The sequence below is a fragment of the Phacochoerus africanus genome, chromosome X (assembly GCF_016906955.1).
Source record: "Phacochoerus africanus isolate WHEZ1 chromosome X, ROS_Pafr_v1, whole genome shotgun sequence".
In the NCBI taxonomy this organism is placed as follows: domain Eukaryota; kingdom Metazoa; phylum Chordata; class Mammalia; order Artiodactyla; family Suidae; genus Phacochoerus; species Phacochoerus africanus.
This window is the reverse complement of record NC_062560.1, coordinates 35,323,650-35,348,205: the sequence shown is the minus strand read 5'-3', so window position 1 is coordinate 35,348,205 and position 24,556 is coordinate 35,323,650. Positions and strand designations below refer to the sequence as shown.

The following is a 24,556-nucleotide window of genomic DNA, read 5'->3' as shown; positions in this document are numbered from 1 at the left end:
ATCTTTCTCACCTGTCTCCTGTGCACAACGGCAGAGCATGATGGATTTCAGAAGTGGAGTCTCACTGACAAACAAATGCCTTTGTTACACACACACTACACATGGATTTCAGAAATGACTTCTCGCTGGTGAAATCAATGTTGTTATAAGGGAATTTCCTGTAGAAATGATAGCAGAACTCAAACTTTTGCTTGCTCTGTCTGAAGGGAGTTACTACATACCAGCAGGGCTTCGTTTCCCTTCCTTTCTCTCATATCAGCTTCTCAGGGACCCTTTTAGAAAACCTGGGGCTTCACTGAGCACACCAGAAACCACTGATCCACCTCAACCCCTTCATTTCACTGACAAGAAAACTGAAATCCAGAGCTTCAGTGAATCATCCAAGGACGTGGCTACTTCATTACAGGGCCAGGACTGCGCCTTGGTTTCTAGAACCATAGTGGAAGAAATTTTCACGTACTGAGGTATGGCAAAGTCGCCCTGGCTTATGCGTGATTCAACTTGAGTTTTATGGTAACTAAAACAGCCTGTTTATGGCCTATCAAACATATACTGTACATCTGCTTTAATCCTTCAAGAAAAAGGTGCACTGGCCAGAAAGAATGTCTGTGTTGAAAATAAAGATTAAATGCCTCCCCTCCTGGGTCACCAATGCTGGTACTCCTTTTCTGATAAGACTCCCTCCCCAGGCACCGAGGCCATACCGACTCCATGTGTCCATGCTGATTTGTTTCTATGGCAGTTGTTGGGAAACCTTGAAGGAATGGATCCCTGACTTCCTTGATCTTCGTTCTGACAAGATATAAAACTGTGCTGAAAACCAGGCTTCTTCAGAATAGTTCCTCAGAGTTATCTGAGACGCTGTCTCCTGGGTTACACTCCTTAGTTTGGCTCAAATAAAACTCCTTTCTATTCCTATCATAGACTAGTTTATGGGTGATTTCTACTGACAGCCATATGCATTTGTCCCTCGGTAGCCATGGCTGATTCATTCCAGGACCCCCTATGGACACCAAATTCCACAGATGCTCGAATCCCTTAAGGGAAATAGTGTTGTATGTGCATATAATCTATGCACAGCCTCCCATATACTATAAATCATCTCCACATTACTTATAATACCTAATAACAATGTAATACCACAGAAACGGTTGTAAACATTAATGTAAATGCTAGGTAAATATGTGCTAGCAGGCAGAAAATTCAAGTTTCTCTTTTGTGAACTTTCTGGCGCTTTTGCTTTTTCCCCATGTTTTTGATCCACAGTTGGCTGAATGCATGAAGGTGGAACCCGTGAATAACCGTAGATACAGAAGGTGGACTTTAATGCTCTCCTTTAGACTCCAATTATTTCTATGAAAAACATCCTAATGGTAATTACATCTTATCTCTAAAGATGTCCTTTTCTTTAGTCTCAATCAGTGGTTTTCAACTGCGGGCTATTTTGCACCCCAGGGAGCTTTCGGCAGTGTCTGGACACAGTTTTGGTTGTGACAACTTGGAGGGGTAGGTGCTCCTGGTGACTAGGAGGGAGAGGCCAAAGATGCTGCTAGACATCTTACAATAATGCACAGACAGCCCCCCAGCAACACAGACTTATCTGGCCCCAAATGTCAATAGTCACTGCTACATACATGCCCCCAAAGAACTGTGAATAGATACCTCAAGGTTCACAGCAGCACTAGGTTACAACAGCCAAAGAGAAGAAACAACCCAAATGTCCATTAACTGATGAATGGATGATCAACATGTACCATACGCATACACAGAGCTATAAAAAAGGAATAAGCTACAAATACGACATGAATACACCTAAAAAACATTACGCTAAGTGAAAAAAAGCCTGACACTAAAGGGACTAAAAGAAAATATATTTCATTATTCCATTTATATCAACTATCCAGCATCGGTAAATCCATAGAGAGAGAAATGAGATCACAGATTTCCAGGGTCTGGCGAGACGGAAAAATAGAGAACGACTGCTTACAGTCTCCCTTGGAGGTGATGAAAATGTTTTGTCACTAGACAGTTGCGCAACATTGTGAATGTACGAAATGCCACTGAACTGTACACTTTGAAATGGTCAATTCCATGTTATGTGAGTTGTTTCGCCTACGTTATGTATTTTGCTTCAAATTAACAAAAAAAAATGTCAATAGTGCTAAGGTTAAGAAACCATTCCAAACTTATGTATCGACGTCATGTTCTTCTTGATTAGGAGAAGACTGAATCAAAGACAAAAAGGATCAAGTACTATAATGAGTTTTAAAAAAAGAAAGTGGCCTGACCCTTAGTTAGCTCTTTTTTTTTTTTTTTTCTGAAGGGAAAGGCTTGCCAGGAAAAAATAATGGCTGTTGTCAGCCCCAAACAGATTTGTTTTACTGTTATAAAATTATGAAGATAGACAAGGTTTTCCAATAAATTGGTGACATCATCTAAACTGCAGAGGCATGAACATGCTCCCGTAACAGAGAGACTCTCAAACTTAATACAGGCCAGAAAATAAAATAATTGTCTTTGAATGTGTGCATTCACTTGAACTACAAACCAGGGAGCTGTCAAATAAAATCAGGCACTACATTATCAGATAGTCACTTTATAAGGTTTGTCAGTTTGCACACTTGCTCCCTGTTTCAAAATATGAAGCTATACCTCAAAATTAAAGTTTAGGATTTGCCTCGGCTGGGCAGTGAATCAAAGAGCTTAGGAATTTACTGTGGTATCTATAAATCATCTTTCCTTCCATTACGTCTTATTAAGTAGAGGGGACATATTTGGGTTCTTTGAACAAAAGGAACCAAGCACATCCAGGGACCCAAAGGAATGATGCTGCTATGTTTTCATGATAATAAAAAGACTAACTGGTAGACTGTCATTGCTTCTCTAAAGCACGACAATATGGTCATGTATACTAGGACATCAAGGGCATGTTACCATTAAGTATGGAAAATGAAGAAGGCAACTGACTTTTCAGAGGAAGAACTTAGAGACCTGGGATTTCCTTCCAGGCTAGGTAAAAGTTACTTCCAAAGACTAAATACTGAAAGAGGAGAAACAGGAAAAATGCTAAGGTATCTTTAGATTTTTATTATAATTATTTTCCACACATAAGACCTGCTATCATTCAGCTATTCCAGATACTGTCTTCTAGACAAGGCAAAATTAATCTGTTTAAAGATTTATGGCTAAATATTAGTCCTATTTTGTAAAAGAGAAGTAGAAACACCCTGTTGTTTGCTATTGAGAAAACATAATGAATTTCTTCCAGAAGTTTTGTTTTAAGGTGCAATTAGCTATCAATAGCTGCGTATTAGACTAATAAATACCATAAATTGCTATTACAGCACTTAAAACATGCAGTAAGAGAAGTGTGCTCTGACATAGAAAAAAATCAGATGGAAAATAGGTACAATTAAAAAATCAAATTCTACTCAAACACTGTAACCAAAAAAAAAAAAACAAACCCAAAACAAAACACCCTCAAATTTTTCAGCAAGAAAACTCCCAAGAAACTGTTTTGTAGAATACTGAGACTTCTGTCATTTTATTGTGAATATACCAGTTATGGGAGGCGGATGAAAAGGTAGAATAAAGTTTTAATTTCCATCTGAAAATTACAGATAAATACTCCCTAGTATTACGTACATAAGATTTGGTGAGCCTATATATACACATTTGTAAAATCCTCACATTCTCTTCTTTGTGAAAAATGTTAATTCTCTAATATCTTACGCATAATATTATTTATACAAGCTGTTCTTTTTTGTTGTTGTTGTTAACACCTTCTCCCCTTGTCTCATACTTTTCTGGTGTTCCCCACTGTATTATATTCTTTGTTTTAACAAAAACCACAAAGACAGAAACCCATCGATCAGGAAGGGTGATTTTCACCGCAGAAGTTTTGGTGCCTCCCCTTGTGGGTTGTGTACAGCAAGCTTCTGAGCTGAATTATCTGGTTATCTAGCTTGATGAGTGCCCATCAGTGCTGCTGCCTTTGAATTACCGCAGCCATGGACCACCACTGCTCAGAGGGCTTTGACATCTGAGGCACTCCACTAGCAGAGAAACATGTGTTTCAGCTGTCACCATACATGGTCATGAACACTGAGCCATCTCTCTTTGCCTATCTGCCCACTCCCCCAGGCTGTGAGAAATATGTGAATATCACGGTAGTTCTTAGAAAATATCTTCTCCCATACCTTTCACAGCATCAGACAGCTCCTAAGGTTTTAATCAACCTTATATACTACTGACGACTAAGGTACTGAGAATTCAATTTATTGGAAGAAAATTAAAACTGGATATGACATAAAGAGACCCAGGTTTGCCTTCTGACTCTTCATTTATAAACTGTGGACCCTGGATAAGATTTTGTCTTATGACCCTCAGTTTTATAAAACATAAAATGAAACTAATAATCCCTATTTACATCATAGGGTTCTCTTATAGCTAAAATAAGATAATGAAAGAGAAATACCTCTGAGTTATGAAATGCTCTACACTTGTTAATATCAAAATAATTATATATTCTTAAGAGTCTTAAATACAAAGCCACAGCTCAGAACTCACATATAGTCAATGGCCTAATGAGAAATTAAATACCCAAGTCTGTTCTTATTCCCTGTACCATTTTTAAGACTTCATGAAATTTTTTTATGCCACATAAACAAAAGACGGATGCCTCTACACATATTTATAAATAATTTATTCATCTAATATCAAAGAATCCTGAAAGGAATTCACCTTCATTTAATTTGTACCCATACTGTATTGTTTCCCAGCTGTGTTCTTTGTTTTCATGCCTCCTTAATTAATGAGGCTAGTGCCATGTCTTCATGGTATTTTCCTCTGCTGTCCCTTTGTATAACACATTTGAGCTATGTTTGTGAGAGCCTTTGCCAAATCCATTAAGAACTTCATTGTACACTGCCAGAAAAGAAAAAAAAAAGAGCACACAGGCATCTTTTTTCCCCTTAACAGTGTCAGCAATTAACAAGTATAATCAGACAAACTAAGTAAGGCTTAGAGCGTAAAGGACAGATTCTTTGAGATTTGGGATGTTAAGGATGTTTTCAAAGTGCTCAATGCAGTCAAAACGCTGCTAATACAAGTTTCTGTATGTTTGTAAAAACAGCATTTTTTTTGAAGCACTGCTCTTCTCTCCAGGTTGGAAACATGCCCATCTTTGCAGATTACCATGCCCTGTCCTTTAGCAAGAACTCTATGAATTGCCTGACCATTTAAACAAATAACTTGCTGGGGCACCATTTCAAGTAAGCACCAAATGACCTCCTTGCTAATGATCTGATGACCATTCTGAAAAGGAAGAACAGAAACAAGAAGGAATGTGCTGTCCTGTCTCGGTGCAGCTCTCTTTGCCATATGGCCATGATGAAACCCAATAATCAGAACGTTCTCCAAATCCACATGAAGCTTGAAAGAAGGTGAGGACCAAACCATGATGAGTTGCTTTGGAAACTTCCGTTGACAAGCGACTTGGAGTTAGGACATGGCATGGATTAATCTTATAACTTTGGTTTTTTAAAGAACTTGTTCACTTTTTCTGGGGGGGGGGAGGATCTTTTTAGGTCCACACCCAAAGCACATGGAGGTCCCCAGGCTAGGGGCTGAATCGGAGCTGTAGCTGCCGGCCTACACCACAGCCACAGCAATGCAGGAACCAAGCCATGTATGTGACCTACACCACAGCTCATGCTAACACCAGATCCTTAACCCACTGAGCAAGGCCAGAAATAGAACCTGTGTCCTCATAGATGCTAGTCAGATTTGTTTCCACTGAGCCATGACAGGAACTCCAAGAATTTATTCACTTTTCAAAAATTTCTAAACTATCAGAGATTCGTATCTTTTGTGAAGGTTGGGAGAGATCCAGAATCCCTGGCGACGCTCCAGAGAAAACCCACTAAAGCTGACTCATTGAGGTTCAGGAAGATAATTTTCTTTCTTTTTATTACTCAATGAATTTATTACATTTGTACTTGTACAATGATCATCACAATCCAATTTTATAGGATTTCCATCCCATATCCCAAACACATCCCCCCACCTCCCAGAGGGTCTCCTTTGGAAGCCATACGTTTTTCAAAGTCTGTGAGTCAGCATCTGTTCTGCAAAGAAGTTCAGCCTGTCCTTTTTTCAGATTCCACATGTCAGTGAAAGCATGTGATGTTGGCGTGTCATTGTCTGACTGACTTCACTTAGCATGATAATTTATAGCTCCATCCATGCTGCTAAAAATGCTGGTATTTCGTTCCTTTTAATGGCTGAGTAATATTGCATTGTGTATATGTACCACACCTTCTTGATCCACTCCTCTGTCGATGGACATTTAGGTTGTTTCCATGTCTTGGCTATTGTAAATAGTGCTGCAATGAACACTGGACTACATGTGTCTTTGCAAGTCATGGTTTTCTCTGGATAGATGCCCAGGAGTGGGATTGCTGGATCAAATGGTAGTTCTATGTTTAGTTTTCTGAGGAATCTCCACACTGTTTTCCACAGTGGTTGCACCAATGTACAATCCCACCCACAGTGTACTAGGGTTCCTTTTTCTCCACACTCTCTCCAGCTCTTATTCTTTGTAGACTTTTGGATGATGGCCATTCTGGCTGGTGTAAGGTGGTACCTCATCATGGTTTTGTTTTGCATTTCTCTAATAATGAGTGATGTTGCACCTCTTTTCATGTGTTTTGGGGGAGATATTTTCTGTCCATAATCCTTGGGGCTGCCTACCCAGGGCCCATAATGACATGGGGTCAGCAAGATGCCTGGAGCAGGAAACCTAAGGAAACACTGTCATTTGCACAACCCTAGTCCCATGCTCCCTACGGAGGCATCTGATCAAATAACTTCATTTTAACTAATGAACCAATAAAGATATACTTATTTAATAAGGACGGCAATGAGCAGATACCACTGCATTCTTCCATTATACTTTAGAGTTCTCAACGTCCTTGCATATGCATTATCACATTAGGCCAACCACTGTTTCCTGAGGCTAATACTGCAGGTTATTAATCACACCTCAGAGATGAACAAACAAGTTTAGGGGAACACGAGAACTTGATCAAGACAGCAGAGGTTGGAGTTCCCATCGTGGCTCAGTGGCTGCTGAACCCGACTAGCATCCATGAAGATGCAGGTTCAATCCCTGGCCTCGCTCAGTGGGTTAGGGATCCGGCATTGCTGTGAGCTGTGGTGTAGGTCACAGACACGGCTCAGATCCCGTGTTGCTGTGACTGTGGTGTAGGCCAGTAGCTGCAGCTCCGATTTGACCCCTAGCCTGGGAACCTCCATATGCTGCTGGTGCGGCCCTACAAGACAAAGACAAAAAAAAAAAAAAAGTTAGCAGAGGTAAAACTTGAATTCAGGCCTCTGACTCTATGTCCAGGGCTCTTTTCTTTATACTCCACAACACCAAGTCTTCCTCTGAGGTCCTTCAGAGCATCAGATTTTATAGTTGATTTTATCTATGCTGATTAGAATTATTTAGGAAGTCACTGCAGTGGTTGGTTGTTAACAACTTAACAAAGAAATGGCCTTAAATTTGTCTATTGTCCACTACCTCTGAAACAGTCTTATGAGAAAGAAAAAATAAACGATGAGAATTCATCTAATGGTTCTTAATGGCAGACTTTAACATTTTAGGGGCAACCAAAGCCACTTATAAGTCAAGTTCATAGATGGATGTTTTATTACTATCACCGGTTGCATAGTGTGATTGTATTTTTTGTAGACATTGTTAGCAACAAGGCTTAGAAGCCATTAGCAGCATGAGTAACTTTGCTGAGAGTTGTAAAGAAGTTGGGATTAGGGCAGGTCTGTACAATATCAAGTTTGAGCCTTCTCTCCCTGTACTGGGAGACGTACAGAAAAGAGTAGGGGGCAAAGAGACCCTTTCCACTGAACAACATGTGATCCATTTGTCTCTCGCTGCACAGCCCTGCTTCAGACAAAACCTTTCCAACATTAACCAGAAATACAATTTAGGTGTCTACACACACACACAAACTCTGGAGTTGCAAATCTCATTTCCTAGATATTATGGATTACTGTGGACAGAATCTTAATTATTTAAAAGCAAAGAGAAACTTACTTCTCCCCATGTTTTCTTGTGGTCTCCAGCAGGTCCTGGGATGATGACTCTGTACAAAACAAAGCACATCCACACAGTCAGATTCAAGCTCCATTAAAGCGAATGTGCTCAACACGAGCATTTCGTTTTAGTGCATTCCAATCTTGCTCCCCTTACATAAGTGTTTTCTCCATTACAAAGAGATATCTAACCTCAGAGAACAGAAGCATAGTATTCTGGAAGCACGGGCTTTATATCAACTTACTATGACCTTGTTTATCTGGCATTAGTTTCTGACCTTGCCAAATAAAAATCATCAAATTGGTCACATGCTTATTTCTTAGGAAGGCAGTGGTATCAGCAAAAATCATGGACTGAAATGCCGAAAGGCTTCATTTTAATAACGAGGCTAGCATATTATTAGTTTGCCTACTGCTGGTTTCTCTTCAATGTCTCTCTGTGACAAATCCAATACCCTTTATAGTGCAACATTTTCCTGAATGGTGTCAACAGCAGTATCTCTAATCAAATCATCCCTCTGGCAAAGCAGCCTGCAGTTATTACCAATAAATGGTATGAATCAATAACCACGAACTACTGAGAACAGAAATCTGGAGGAAAAAACCACATATTGCAAATGCGGGTGTGCATGCAGGAATAACAATTCTGTTTCTTTGTGAAAATATATACACAGAAGCTAATTTATACCGCAGTGCTTCATTTTCTTACAGGGTTTAATCATAGAACTACCACCCATTTATTGTTCATCTGCTACATTCCCAATGTAAGTACCAGAGAGGCAAAATTATAAGGCATAATTTATCACTAGGTTAAGGAATATAGAAACCAAGCATATAGAGGAGAGTGATGCCAAAGATGACATAGATCATTCCCAACTTCACTCTCCCTCATAAGAAGACCAACCAGCAACTATCTATACGAAAGACTCCATTGTGAAGATGCTAAAACCTGGGGGTAAGGCTGAAGCACCCTGCTGGACAGCAGTGACAGAGAAGAAGAACATTAGGATAAGAGGACTGGATACACTCTGACCACATCGCCATCCTCTCTGGGGGGGTGAGTTGGGCGATATGGATTCTATAGTGGGAAGAGAGTCCAAGGCAGACATTCAGCTCCCCCAGCATATGGGACACTTCCCAGGGGGCCCACTCAGGTCTTGCCTAATGGAGATCATCGGAGGAATCTGCTGGCCTTGACTATTGGGGATCAGAGATGGAGAAGGGGGTGGGGCTCATAGCAAACAGTGCTCAGGTTCTGGCAGAGGGCACTCCTGCTCACAGCAGCACCTGAGCAAAGATCCCTGCCAGCAGCTCTGGCCATGTGCATAGCTGATCCAGGCCCCTTCTGGCTAGGGAGCTCAGCTGGCAGTTCTAAACACAAAATCCAGCCAGTGGTACCACTTGGTTGTGGAGCACAGTCTGAGACCGCACACAACAAGGGGTGATTGCTGAACCCAACCCACAGCCCTACTCAATCATGGAATCCAACCACTGGCACCACCCTACCCATGAACGCAGCCTGGGGCTTTACTGAACAGGAGGTGACTGCAGAACTCAGCTAGTGGTCCCATCTGACTGCTGAGCAAAACTAGGAGCCCCACCCAAATAGGGAGATGGTCACACAGCGGTTCTGCTTAAACGTGGAGCCTAGCTAGTGGCATCCACGCAATCTCAGAGCATAGACAATGTTCTCACCCAACTAGAGACCCCAATAACAAGACTTGATGACTGTGGAGGCTACCAGCTGACCTGTCTAACAGCCTCAAGCTGTCATGACTAGTGAAGGTCTTTCCCTACCAGAAGAAAAGGAAAAGTCTGGAGGAGAAATGCACAGATATCAATGCAAGGTATTCAAGGATCATGAAGAAACAGGTAAATGTGACACCACCAAATGAAACTAATAAAGCTCCAACAACTGACCCTAATGAAATAAAGATCTATGAACTGCCTAAAAAAGAATTCAGAATAATCCTCCTAAAAAAACTTCAGTAAACTACAAGAACACATAGGCAATTAAACAAAATTAGGAGAACAGTACGCAAACAAAACAAAAAGTTCAAGAAAGAAATAGAACCCATAAATATAAAAAACAGAAATCTTAGAGCTGAAGAAAGAATACAATGACTGAAGAGTTCAACAGGACAAAATGGCAATACCTATCAAAAATTCTTTTAAACATACATGGATTAAATTCTCCAATAAAAAGACAGAAAGGCTGGATGGGTAACAAACAAGATCCCAGTAACATGCTGCCTACAAGAGGCTCACTTTAGTTTTAAAGACACATATAGAAGGAAGTGAAGGGACTTCATAAAATAGATACTCCAAGCAAATGGTAACCAAAAGAAAGCAGGGATAGCTATACTTACATGAGACAAGGTAGGTTTTAAGCTAAATATGGTCACGAGAGAAAAAGAAGGTCATTATATAATGAAAAGGGGGTCACTTCATCAAGAACATACAACAACTGTAAATGTTTATGTACTCAACACTGGAGCATCTAAATATATAAAGCAAATACTAATACAAATAAAAGGAGAAATAAACAGCCATATAATAACAGCTGTTGACTTTATTTTTTTCATTTTTTTATTACTCAAATGAATTTATCACATCTGTAGTTATATAATGATCATAACAATTTGATTTCACAGGATTTCCATCCCATAGCCCAAACACATCCCCCCACCCTCCAAACTGTCTCCTCTGGAGACCATAAGTTTTCCAATGTCTGTGAGTCAGCCTCTGTTCTACAAAGAAGTTCCATCTGTCCTTTTTTCAGATTCCACATGTCAGTGAAAGCATTGGATGTTGGTGTCTCATTTTATGGCTGACTTCACTTAGCATGATGGTTTCTAGGTCCATCCATGTTGCTAAAAATGCTGGTATTTCATTCTTTTTAATGGCTGAGTAATATTTCATTGTGTATATGTACCACCTCTTCTGGATCCACTCCTCTGTCGATGGACATTTAGGTTGTTTCCATGTCTTGGCTATTGAAAAGAATGCTGCAATGAACACTGGAGTACATGTGTCTTTGCAAGTCGTGGTTTTCTCTGGATAGATGCCCAGGAGTGGGATTGGTGGGTCAAATGGTAGTTCTATGTTTAGATTTCTGAGGAATCTCCATACTGCTTTCCACAGTGGTTGCACCAATTGATAATCCCACCGACAGTGTAACAGGGTTCCTTTTTCTCCATACCCTCTCCAGCACTTATTGTTTGTAGACTTTTGGATGATGGCCATTCTGGCTGGTGTAAGGTGGTACCTCATCATGGTTTTGATTTGCATTTCTCTAATAATGAGTGACACTGAACATCTTTTCATGTGTTTCTCGGCCATCTGTATGTCTTCTTTGGAGAACTGTCTGTTTAGATCTTCTGCCCATTTTTGGATGGGGTTGTTTGTTTTTTTGGTATGGAGCTGCAGAAGTTGTTTATAAATGTTGGAGATGAATCCCTTGTCAGTCGATTCACTTGCAAAGATTTTCTCCCATTCTGTGGGTTGGCTTTTTGTGTTGTTTAGGGTTTCTTTTGCTGTGCAGAAACTTTGAAGTTTGAGTAGGTCCCATTTGTTTCTTTTTATTGTCAATACTCTGATAGATGGATCTGAGAAGATGTTGCTGTCGTTTATGTCCAGAGAGTGTTTGGCCTATGTTTTCCTCTAGGAGTCTGATAGTGTCTGGTCTTATATCTAGGTCTTTAATCCATTTGGAGTTTATTTTTGGGTATGGTGTTAGGGAGTGTTCTAATTTCATTCTTTTCCATGTGGCTGTCCAGTTTTCCCAGCACCACTTATTGAACAAGCTGTCCTTTCTCCATTGTATAGTCTTGCCTCCTTTGTCATAGATGAGTTGGCTGTAGGTGTGTGGGTTTAATTCTGGGCTTTCCCTCCTGTTCCACTGATCTATAGTTCTGTCTTTGTGCCAGTACCATGCGGTTTTGATGATTGTTGCTTTGTAGTATAGTCTGAAGTCCGGGAGCCTGATTCCTCCAGCTCCATGTTCCTTTTTCAGGATGTCTTTGGCTATTCTGGGTCTGTTGTACTTCCAAACAAACTTTAAAATATTTTGTTCGAGTTCTGTGAAAAATGTCCTTGGTAATTTGATAGGGATTGCATTGAATCTGTAGATTGCCTTGGGTAGTATAGTCATTTTGATAATATTAACTCTTCCAATCCACGAGCATGGTATGTCTTTCCATCTATTTGTGTCATCTTTGATTTCTTTCATCAGTGGCTTGTAGTTTTCACAGTACACGTCTTTTGTTTCTTTAGGTAGGTTTACTCATAGGTATTTTATTCTTTTGGATGCGATGGTAAATGGGAGTGCTTCCCTAATTTCCTTTTCTGCTTTTTCATTGTTAGTATATAGAAATGCTATCGATTTCTGTGTATTGATTTTGTATCCTGCAACTTTGCCATATTCGTGGATGAGCTCTAACAGTTTTCTAGTAGAGTCTTTAGGATTCCCTAGGTATAGTATCATGTCATCTGCAAATAGCGATAGTTTTACTTCTTCCTTTCCAATTTGGATTCCTTTTATGTCTTTTACTTCTCTGATTGCTATGGCTAGGACTTCCAGAACTATGTTGAAGAGTAGTGGCGAGAGCAGACATCCTTGTCTTGTTCCTGATCTCAGCGGGAATTCTTTCAGCTTTTCACCATTGAGAATGATGTTGGCTGTGGGTTTGTCGTATATGGCCTTTATCATATTGCGGTAGGTTCCCGTTATGCCCACTTTCTGAAGGGTTTTTTATCAGAAATGGGTGTTGGATTTTGTTAAAGGCTTTTTCTGCATCTATGGAGAGGATCATATGGTTTTTATTCTTCAGTTTGTTAATGTGGTGTATCACACTGATGGATTTGCGGGTATTGAAGAACTCTTGCATGCCTGGGATAAATCCCACTTGATCATGGTGTACAATCCTTTTAATGTATTGTTGGATGCGGTTTGCTAGTATTTTGTTGAGGATTTTTGCATCGATGTTCATCAGTGATATTGGCCTGTAGTTTTCTTTTTTTGTGGAGTCTTTGTCTGGTTTTGGTACCAGGGTGATGGTGGCCTCATAGAATGAGTTTGGCAGTATCCCTTCTTCTGCAATTGTTTGGAATATTTTCAGAAAAAGAGATGTTAGCTCTTCTCTAAATGTTTGATAGAATTCGCCTGTGAAGCCATCTGGTCCTGGACTTTTGTTGGTTGGAAGTTTTTTAATCACAGTTTCAATTTCAGTTCTTGTGATGGGTCCATTCATCTTTTCTATTTCATCTTGGTTTAGTCTTGGAAGATTGTACTTTTCTAAGAATTTGTCCATTTCTTCTAGGTTTTCCATTTTACTGGCATATAGTTGCATATAGTAGTCTCTTATGATCCTTTGTATTTCTGTGGTGTCCGTTGTTACTTCTTTTTCATTTCTAATTTTATTGATCTGAGTCCTCTCTCTTTTTTGCTTGATAAGCCTGGCTAGGGCTTTATCAATTTTGTTGATCTTTTCAAAGAACCAGCTTTTCGTTTCATTGATCTTTTCTAGGGTTTTCTTTGTTTCTATTTCATTGATTTCTGCTCTGATCTTTATGATTTCTTTCCTTCTACTAACTTTAGGTCTTGTCTGTTCTTCTCTCTCAAGCTGCTTTAGATGTAAAGTTAGCTTGTTTATTTGGGCTTTTTCTTGTTTCCTGAGGTGGGCTTCAATCACTATAAACTTTCCTCCTAGAACAGCTTTTGCTGCATCCCATAGGTTTTGGAGTGTCGTATCTTCGTTGTCATTTGCTGCTAGGTATTTTATAATTTCCTCTTTGATTTCTTCAGTGATCCATTGGTTGTTTAGTAGCATGTTGTTCAGTCTCCACATGTTTGTGTTTTTTGCAGTTTTTTTCTTGTTGTTGATTTCCAGTCGTATAGCGTTGTGGTCAGAAAAGATGCTTGATATGATTTCAATTTTCTTAAAGTTACTGAGGTTGGATTTGTAGCCCAGGATATGGTCAATCTTAGAGAATGTTCCATGTGTACTTGAGAAGAATGTGTATTCTGTTGCTTTTGGATGAAATGTCCTATAAATATCTATTAAGTCCATCTGGTTTAATGCTTCATTCAGGTCCTGTGTTTCCTTATTGATTTTCTGTCTGGTTGATCTGTCCATTGCTGTAAGTGGGGTGTTAAGGTCCCCCACTATGATTGTGTTATTGTCGATTTATCCTTTTAAGGTTGTTACCAGTTGCATTATATATTGTGGTGAACCTGTGCTGGGTGCGTAGATATTTAAAATTGTTATAACATCTTCTTGGATTGATCCTTTGATCATTATGTAATGTCCTTCTTTGTCCCTGAAAATATTCATTTTAAAGTCTGTTTTGTCTGATATGAGTATTGCTACTCCAGCTTTCTTTTGATCCCCGTTTGCATGAAATATTTTCTTCCATCCTCTCACTTTCAATTTGTATGTGTCCCTAGAAGTGAAGTGGGTCTCTTGAAGACAGCATATGTATGGGTCTTGTTTTTGTATCCATTCAGCCAGTCTATGTCTTTTGGTTGGGGCGTTTAGTACATTCACATTTAAGGTAATTATTCATATGTATGTTCTTATTGCCATTTTATTAATTACTTTGGATTTATTTTTGCTGCTCTTTTTCCTTTCCTTCTTCTCTTGTTCTTTTCTGCCTATAGAAGTTCCTTTAGTATTTGTTGTAAGGCTGGTTTAGTGTTGCTGAATTCTCTCAGCTTTTGCTTATCTGAGAAGGTTTTGATTTCTCCTTCAAATCTGAATGAGAGCCTTGCTGGGTAGAGTAATCTTGGTTGGAGGTTTTTTCCTTTCATCACGTTAAGTATATCATGCCACTCCCTTCTGGCCTGCAGAGTTTCTGTTGAAAAATCTGCCGATAGCCTTATCAGGGCTCCCTTGTATGTTATTTGTTTCTTTTCCCTAGCTGCTTTCAAGATTTTCTCTTTGTCTTTAATTTGGGTCAGTTTGATTAGTATGTGTCTTGGGGTGTTCCTCCTTGGGTTTATTTTGTATGGTACTCGTTGTGCTTCCTGGATTTGAGTGAGTGATTCCTTCCCCATGTTAGGGAAGTTTTCGGCTATTATCTCTTGGAATATTTTTTCTGTCCCCTTCTCTCTCTCCTCCTTCTGGCACCCCTATAATACGGCTGTTGGTGCGTTTCACATTGTCCCAGAGTTCTCTGAGACTCTCTTCATTTCTTTTCAAACTTTTTTCTCTTTTCTGTTCTGCATCCGTAATTTCCACTCATCTGTCCTCCACCTCGCTTATTCGTTCTGCCTCCTGTATTCTGCTGTTAGCTGCTTCTAGTGAATTTTTTATTTCAGTTATTGTATTTTGCATCTCTACTTGTTTAAGTTTTATATCTTGTATCTCTTTGCTCAGTGTTTCCTGTAAGTTATCCATCTTTGCCTCCAGTTTATTTCCAATGTCTTGCATCTTCTTCAGCATCAACAGTCTAAAGTCTTTTTCCTGGAGGCTGAGAATCTCCTCATGGCTTAGCTGTTTTTCTGGGGTTTTTCCTTTCTCCCTCATCTGAGTTATAGTTCTCTGTCTTTTCATTTTTATAGGTTTTTGGTGTGGTGACCTTCTTACATATCATAGAGTTGTAGCCTCTCTTACTTCTGATGTATGCCCCCCTGTGGCTGAAGTCAGTATGGGGGCTTGCTGTAGGCTTCCTGATGGGAGGGGCTGGTGCCTGCCCACTGGTAGGAGGAGCCGATTCTAATACCTCTGGTGGCTGGGGCTTAGTCTCTGGATGGGATTAGAGGCAGCTGTGTGCCTGAGGGGTCTTTAGGTAGCCTGTTTACTGAGGGGTGGGGCTGTGATCCAACGTGGGTTCTTGTTTTCCCTGGGGCTTCTCAGCGGCTAGCTGACGGGTGGGGCCAGATTTTCCCAAAATGGCCACCTCCAGAGAAAGGCACTGCTGCTGAATATTCCCGAGAGCTTTGCCTTCAATGTCCTTCCCTCACAACAAGCCACATTCACCCCTGTTTTACCAGGATGTCCTCCAAGAACTGTGGTCAGGTTTGACCCAGATTCCCTTGGAGACTTTGCTTTGCCCTGGGACTCAGTGCACGTGAAGGTCTGTGTGCATCTTTTCAGAATGGGGTCTCCATTTCCCCCAGTCCCATGGAGCTCTTGCACACAAGCCCCATTGGCCTTCAATGCCAGATGCTCCAGGGCTCTTTCTCCCTGTGCCAGATCCCCACACGTGAGAGTTTGATGTGTGGCTCAGAACTCTCACTCCTGTAGGTGAGTCTCTGTGAACCAGTTAGTTTCCAGTCTGTGGAGCTTCCCACCCAGGAGGTATGGGGTTGTTTATATCGTGAAATCGCCCCTTCTACCTCTTGATGTGGCCTCCTCTTTTTCTTCTGGAGTAGGGTATCTTTTTTAAGGTTTCCGGTCCATTTTGGTGAAGTGTGCTCAGTCTTTAGTTGTGAATTTTGTTGTTTTTACGAGAGAAGTGGAGCTCCAGTCCTTCTATTCTGCCATCTTAATCCCCTCTCCAACAGCTGTTGACTTTAATAGCCTACTCTCAACAATGGATAGATCATCCAGACAGAGAATCAATCACAAAACAGTGGATTTAAATAACACTAGAGACCAAATGGACCTAGAAGACATATATAAAACATTCCATCCAATAGCAGTAGAATAGTCATTCTTCTCAAGCACACAGAAACCTTTTCTAGGATTGATCATACAAGAGGCCACAAAAAAGTCTTAACAAATTCAAGAAGATAGATACTACATCAAGCATCTTTCACAAACACAATATTTTTCATTTTTTGAGGTATAGTTCATTTACAATTTGGAGTTAATTTCCACTGTATAGCAAAGTGATACAGTTGTACACGAATACCTTTTCATATTCTTTTCCATTATGGTTTATTACAAGATACTGAATACAGTTCCATGTGACAGTAGGACCTTGTTGTTTATCCATCCTATATACAATAGTTTGCATCTGCTAATCCCCACCTCCAATCCTTCCCTTCCCCTTCCCCCCTTGACCACAAGTCTGTTCTCTTTATCTGTACACACAATGCTACAAAGCTAGAAATCCATAAAAGGAAGAAAGCCAGAAAAATTTCAAATACATGGAAATTAAACAACACATTCCTGACCAACCAATAGACCAAAAAAGAAAAAGATAAATTAAAAAACCTTGAGACATACAAAAATGGAAACACAACATAAAAAAACCAATGAGATGCAACAAGCACAGTTATAAGAGGAAGTTTATAGCAATAAACTTTTAAGAGAAAAGAAAGATCTCAAAGAAGAACCTAACTTTACCCCTCGAGGAACTAGTAAAAGAACAACAAACTAAACCCAAATTTAGTAGAGGAAGGAAATACTAAATCTTAGAGCAGAAATAAATGAAATAAAGAAGAGGTAAACAACAGAAAAGATTAACAAAACTAAGAGCTGGTTTATTGAAAAAAATAGGCAAAATTGACAAATTATTTGCTAGACCAAGAAAAAAATAGGACACAAATAAGATTAGAAATGAGGACACATTAAAAGTAATGCCACAAAAATACAAAGGATCTTAAGAAACTACTATGAACAATTATATGCCAACAAATTAAACAACCTAGAAGTACTAGCATAAAAGAACAAATAGACCGAAGGAACACAACCCAGCATCTGGAAATAAACCAAAGCATATAAGGGCAACTAATTCTTGACAAGGGAGCCAAGAACGCTCAGTGAGGGAAAAGACAGTCTTTCAACTAATGATTCTGGGAAAACTAGACATTCACATGGGAAAGTAAGAAAGTGGACATCCTGCCTTACACCACTGACAAAAATTAAGTTGAAATTTATTAAAGACCTAAATGTAAGACCTGAACTCTTCAACGTCCTAGAAGAAAACGAAAGGGAAAAAAATGCCTTGAAACTGATCTTGCCAATGATTTTTGGATATGATGTTAAAACACAGGCCACCTTCCCCAAGTAAATACATGGCAATATATCAAACTAAAAAGCTTCTGCACAGCAAAAGAAATGACATGCAAAATGAAAAGGCAACCTAAAGAATGGAAGAATGTATTTGCAAATCACACATCCAATAAAGGGTTAATCCAAAATATACCATGAATTTATGCGACTCAATAGTAAAAGATGAATACCCAAATTTTAAAATGGTCAATTAACCTTAGACATTTTTCAAAAGACCATACAAATGGCCAACAGGTACATAAAAAGGTGTTCAACACCTCTAATCATGAGAAAAACGCAAATCAAAACCACAATGAAACATTTACACCTCACACCTGCTAATATATCTATTATCAAAAAATCAAGAGAGAAGTTCCTACTGTGGCTCAGCGGAAACGTATCTGACTAGCATCCATGAGGATGCAGGTTCAATCCCTGGCCTTCTCAGTGGGTTAAGGATCCGGCGTTGCCGTGAGCTGTGGTATAGGTTTCAGACGTGGCTCGGATCCTGAATTGCTGTGGTGTAGGCCGGCAGCTACAGGTCCAATTCAACCCCTAGCCTGGGAAGCTCCACATGCCTCGGGTGTGGCCCTAAAAAGGCAAAAAAAAAAAAAGTCAAGAGAGAAGGTCCCGTTGTGGCACAGTGGGTTAAGAATCCAAGAGCAGCAGCTCCGGTCGCTGCAGAGGCGCATGTTCAATCCCCAGCCTGGCGCAGTGAGTTAAGGACCCAGTGTTGCCATAGCTGAGGCATGGGTTGCAGCTGGGGCTGGAATTCAATCCCTGGCCCAGGAACTTCCATATGCCGCAAGTGCAGCCATTAAAAAAAAAAAAAAAGACAAGAGATAACATATGCCAAAGAAAACGTGGAAAAGGGGGGACCTTGTACACTGTTGGTGAGAATGTAACCTGGTACAGCCACTGTGGAAAACAGTATGGAAGTTCCGCAAGAAAAAAAAAAAAAAAAAAGAAATGTCACGTGATCCAGTAATAATTCTTCAGGGTATTTATCTGAAAGAAATAAAATCACTATCTAGAAGAGATTTCTGTACCACCACATTCACTGCAGTATCATTTACAACAGTCAAGACATGGAAGCACCTAAAGGTCGACCAAGAGATGTAAGATGTAAAAATATACACACATACACGATGGAGTATTATTCAGCCATAAGAAAGGAAATTCTGCCGTTTGTGACAATCTTGAGAGCATTACATTAAGTGAAATAAGTCAGACACTGAAAGACCAATACTGTATAATTTTATACGTGAACTTTAAAAAAAACCTAAACTCATAAAAATAGACAGTAGGCTGGTGGTTGCCAGGGTTGAGGACAAGGAGTGGTGGTAAGAATGGGTGAAGAGAGTCGAAAGGTATAAACTTCCAATTTTTAAAATGAATAAGTTCTGGGGATATGATACACAGCATGATCACTATAGTTATCAATAACTTACCATGCAGAGGAAAGATGCTAAGCAAGACAATCTAAAAAGTTGTCAACACATCACACAAAAAAGTATACTATACCCATGTGAGGTGATGGATCCATTAACTAACCTCATTGCGGCAACCATTTTACAAGATACCTGTGTATCAAATCATCCTATTGTACACCTTAAACTTACACACTCATATATCAATTGCATCTCAAATAAAGCTGGGAAAGAAATTAAGCATATATGAAACAATCAGGTATTAAATATGTGACTGAAACCTGATAACTAGTTGTTTGACAATAGAAAATCATTTCTATCTCAAATTTCTTGCAAATGGAGGGGGGGGCTGAACTAGATGAGTGTTGCCCAAATTGATGCCCACAGGATGCCAAAAGGTGCATTATTAAAAATAGGGCCCGGTGGAGTTCCCTGGTGGTCTAGTGGTTAGGACTTGATGATGTCACTGCTGCGGCCCACATTCAATCCCTAGTTTGGGAACAGAGATCCCACATCAAGCCACGGCACACCACGGCCAAAAGCAAAACAAAACAAAAGACCAAAAAAGCCCCACAGGGCTCTGAACAAATAAATGTAAGAAATGCTGTCTCAAAGTTCAACAGGTTTCTTTATTATAAAACTTTTCAGAGCCTTAAAAATGCCAATAAGCAATGTGACAAAAGTATGGTCTCTCAACATATTTGCTACATCATCCTTTTTGTGAGCAATCAATATTTCTCAGGAGTTCTATTCTTTGGAGCTCACTTTGGGAAACTGGACAAGATAACTGCTAAAAACCTCTCACAAGTCTGAAATTTCATTACTTTCTAACAAGGCATTATATTATATGGAACAAATTTAGCATAAAGACAATCAAGAAAGACATCAAGGGGGCTAATTTTGAAGCCAAAAGGAACCTGAGATATCAAGTGATTGCGCATCACCCCCACCTCTTATTTAAAGCAGCGGCCCACTCTCAAAAAAATCTAATGCAGAACACTAATATGTAAAATGGCCAAGGACCAAACTCTTGAGGCTGAATTGGGGTGATGGGCTGTATCCCACACACTAGGGTTTCTCCTTGAGACAGCCTTATGAGAAAGCGGTTTTGTGAGCCCTGCCCCTTCGGGTGAAGCTATTCTGGGAAGGCTTTAGGAAAGAGCTAGAACTCTCATACATGTTCACAGGAAGGCCCTTCGTCCTTTCCAGTAGCATCTCAATTTTCATTGTTAACTCTCCAAGTCAGATAAATAACTCAGATAAATAAAGGAAGCATGTAAAGAGAATTCCAAAACCTTTCTCACTCCAGGAAAAAACCCTAAAAAAGTTAATACACTAAAAGGCAATCCCTGTACAAGTGAGACGCTATGAAAGAGTGAAGCAAGGCAATCATATGGCTATGTTTGGATTTTTAAGACGTTCTCTTCGGCAGCAAGAGGGCAAAGAGATTTGACTGCCAGGACTTCTTGTATTCTATTCGTTTATTCTTCAACATTTAATAGTCTTTTTGAAAAGAATCAAGCCATTCTCAGTTGTGTTAGGGGGACTACAAAGGGAAGAGCTGTCAGGCATAGGCCGAGATTTTCAAGGAGGACTGGCCTCTCCAGAGGTCAACGTGGTGGAGAGAACAGGCTGCTTCTTGGCAGCTCTCTTCCAGGGCAAGATGACACCAAGTAGGTAAAGATCGATGCTATCTGTCAGCTGACTCACCTAGTGTTCCAGGAGTCAACTTCCCAAGATCTGAATCTTGTCTTACAGAAGACAATTTCCTTACAGAGATGTGGAGGTCAAGGCCTACTGCTAATATCACCCCCAACGCTCAACTCCCCCGGTCCCCCGTCACTACTTCTCCTGCTGCCAGGGTTTAGTTTTCTCTTTCTCCTCTGACCCCCTATTGCTTTATTCTCTTCTTTCACCTGGAGTGGGTGTGTGTATGGTTAGGTCTGTATACTTCTCTAAGCAGCAGTATTCGTCAATCTTGACTCTCGGTCAGATCCCCTCCCGAGCTAAACATGACTTCTAAAGTAATGGCAACACACTTAAAGACCACAAAGCAGCTTTTAGCCGGGCATTAGAAAATCTAAATAAAAATCACCTTTCCGGTGTTCCCGTCGTGGCGCAGTGGTTAACGAATCCAACTGGGAACCATGGGGTTGCGGGTTCGGTCCCTGCCCTTGCTCAGTGGGTTAACGATCCGGCGTTGCCGTGAGCTGTGATGTAGGTTGCAGACGCAGCTCAGATCCCGCGTTGCTGTGGCTCTGGCGTGGGCCGGTGGCTACAGCTCCGATTGGACCCCTAGCCTGGGAACCTCCATATGCCGCAGAAACGGCCCAACAAAACAGCAAAAAAAAAAAAAAAAAAAAAAAAATCACCTTTCCATGGATTTACCCCAGCCTGGCATGAAACATTCTCGACAAGCAGGTTCCACCTTCTTTAGCGGCTACGCCACACTCCAGCTAAAGCGGCCTCTACTCAACCCTTAACTACACTTTAAACTTGCAGCTCTAGGCCTCTGCTCTCTTTCTCTGCGTTACGCATACCTACCAAAGTCCCATTCGTCCCTCACTATCAGGGGGGGAAGCCTTTCCTCATCACCTGGAATAGGAGGTCATCTGTTTTTCCTCTGAACTCTCATACAATCTGGAACTTAGGTGCTAACTCATACAGATGTGCATCCCTTACATTATCTATCAGACAGTCCAGTTTTCAGAGGGTCAGCAATCTGTCTGCTACATCTGTGTCTAGGTTGTGCAGGACACCAGATCATTCCCAGTGAGGGCTTTCCTACTAAGTATGTTCAGGACACAGTTTGCCTAGGTTTCCCTTGGTAAAGATCAATGTAACAAACTCCAGTCGTTTACATACCATTTTGATCAATTTTATGGTTTCTGCTAAAAGCATTTATGGTTTATACAATGTTTCCTTCAATTAAGACTTTTTTAAATTTCAGTATCTACTTCAGCATGGTCCTATAAAATACGACATGAAATCATGGATGGGGTATGTTTTCTTTTTCTAATGCATATAAAAATGCATAACTATTAAAGTTCTAGAACTTTCTCAAGGTTCCCTCTAGTTACTTTGCATGCATGTCACAAGCAGTATACTTTGTGGACCACCGTTCATGCCTGTCTCCAGTCAATTAAAAAATACTGGGTAACTTTTACTTGCCAGCACTGCTCTATTCTTTAAAAGGGCAGTTGTTCTCAACTGGGGGTAATTTTTTCTCCAAGAGACATTTGGCAGCGTCTAGAGATAGCTTTGCTTGTTCCATCTGGAGAGGGGTACTACCAACACCTACTGGGTTCAGGCCAGAGATCCTGCTAAACATCCTAACAATTCAAAGAACCGTTCCCCACAACATAAATCACCCAGTCTAAAATGTCAATAGTGTCAAGACTGAGAAACTCTGCTTCAGAGAAACATGGCAGACAAAAGAGACAAATTCCCTTTTTGGGAGCTTACAGTCCAGTAACAACATTACAGAGGCTACTCTCTTCCAATATATTCAAGTAAGATTCATCAGTCGACAGTTTTTAAGAGTTCTTCTCTGTGGGTAGATTTCTTACACATGGAAGACATGATAGGACTCAGCCAATTTCCAGAACTGTGGCCTCTTAAATGATGGCAGCTTAGGTACACCCTGACACGTGATCCACCACCAGGTCAGAGTGTGGGCTTTGTCACCACACATACCACCAGGGTTTGAGGCCTGCCTTGCCAATTACTAGCTACATGACCTTGGGCAAGTTTTTTAACCTCTCCAAGCTTCAGTTTCTTCATCCATAATGAAGTTATTGTTCATAGCCCTAATTTCATAGCCTTTGAGGGAGGGAGCCTTTGAGAACAGAACAGTTCTTGATAACAATAAATAAATAGTGAGCAAGACCTGTGAGGATAGTAACACAGATTTCCTTTCCCAAAATGTCTTGGTTCAATATACTTCTGGTGATCAATCTGGCTTAATACATTAAGTGTAAATATTACTACTTAAGACAGAGGGTAGAATAATACATATTTTATGAGCTGAATGTTTCTAAAAACTCATTTATTTTATTTTATTTTCGTCTTTTTGCCATTTCTAGGGCCGCTCCCACGGCATATGGAGGTCCCCAGGCTGGGGGTCGAATCAGAGCTGTAGCCACTGGCCTAGGCCAGAGCCACAGCAATGCGGGATCCAAGTCGCGTCTGCAACCTACACCACAGCTCACGGCAACGCCGGATCCTTAACCCACCGAGCGAGGCCAGGGATCAAACCCACACCCTCATGGTTCCTAGTTGGATTGGTTAACCACTGTGCCACGATGGGTACTACCCCATTTATGTAAAAATAAAACTCGATTTTAAAGTTTTAGCTTCAGGTACATGTTCTACTGAAGTTTGGAATGGGTGCCCTCAGTTCTTTAAGAGCCTCCTTTGCCATCTTTGATGTCCTTACATGTGCTAGTGTCTATTTTCCCAGCCTTCCAGGGACAATCATAGCCTGGCAACTCCTAATCCTGGTAGTGATTCTTCTTACAGTAATCTCCTGAGATTCAATTACATCTAGCTTTTTATTAGTTTTGAAACACTGCAGGGTATATTTTAATACGTAGAGAAGGACTTCAACGATGGCTGTGTTTTTGAGCCACATGGCTCTCTCATGGTTGATGAGGTAGGTCAATCACCTCACTGTTCTCCACTGTGGAGGACAAAGATATACCCTTGCATTAATTTCTGGCTACCCTACGAAGGGCTTTGCCAGTCCTATTCTCCTGCTCTTCCCCAAGCCCCAAGGTCCTTGTAATTTTGAATAAGAGGGCCTTTAGCCCTTTAAAATTCAGGCCTTTAGGTCTTGTGGCATACTCTAGAGATGAGATGAACTCTGTTCTCTTCTCACCGTGTCTCTTCAAACCCCAGCTCTTCAGCTGCCTAAGGGCCCCCCTCTGTAAGAAATGTGTTTATTCTACGAGGTTTCGCAGAGCTTCCCCTCTGCATCTTCTCAACTTCTGCATCCTTCCAATGATAACGTTTCAACTGGTATATTTGTTTATCTACAACAATGAGGCACTTTCACATACCTCATCG

The 24,556-nt window shown here is 40.5% G+C and overlaps 1 protein-coding gene across 3 annotated transcripts in view; it reads right to left on the bottom strand.

Moving 5' to 3' along the window:
- Window positions 1-24,556, bottom strand: part of LOC125118273 (transmembrane gamma-carboxyglutamic acid protein 1) — a 137,151-nt gene that overhangs the window by 69,093 nt on the left and 43,502 nt on the right. For all 3 annotated transcript variants that reach the window (XM_047764551.1, XM_047764550.1, XM_047764552.1), the window contains exon 2: window positions 8,117-8,165. In XM_047764551.1, the coding sequence (XP_047620507.1) occupies window positions 8,117-8,126 (10 nt within the window). In that variant the 5' untranslated portion in view covers window positions 8,127-8,165. The remainder of the gene's footprint in view (window positions 1-8,116; window positions 8,166-24,556) is intronic.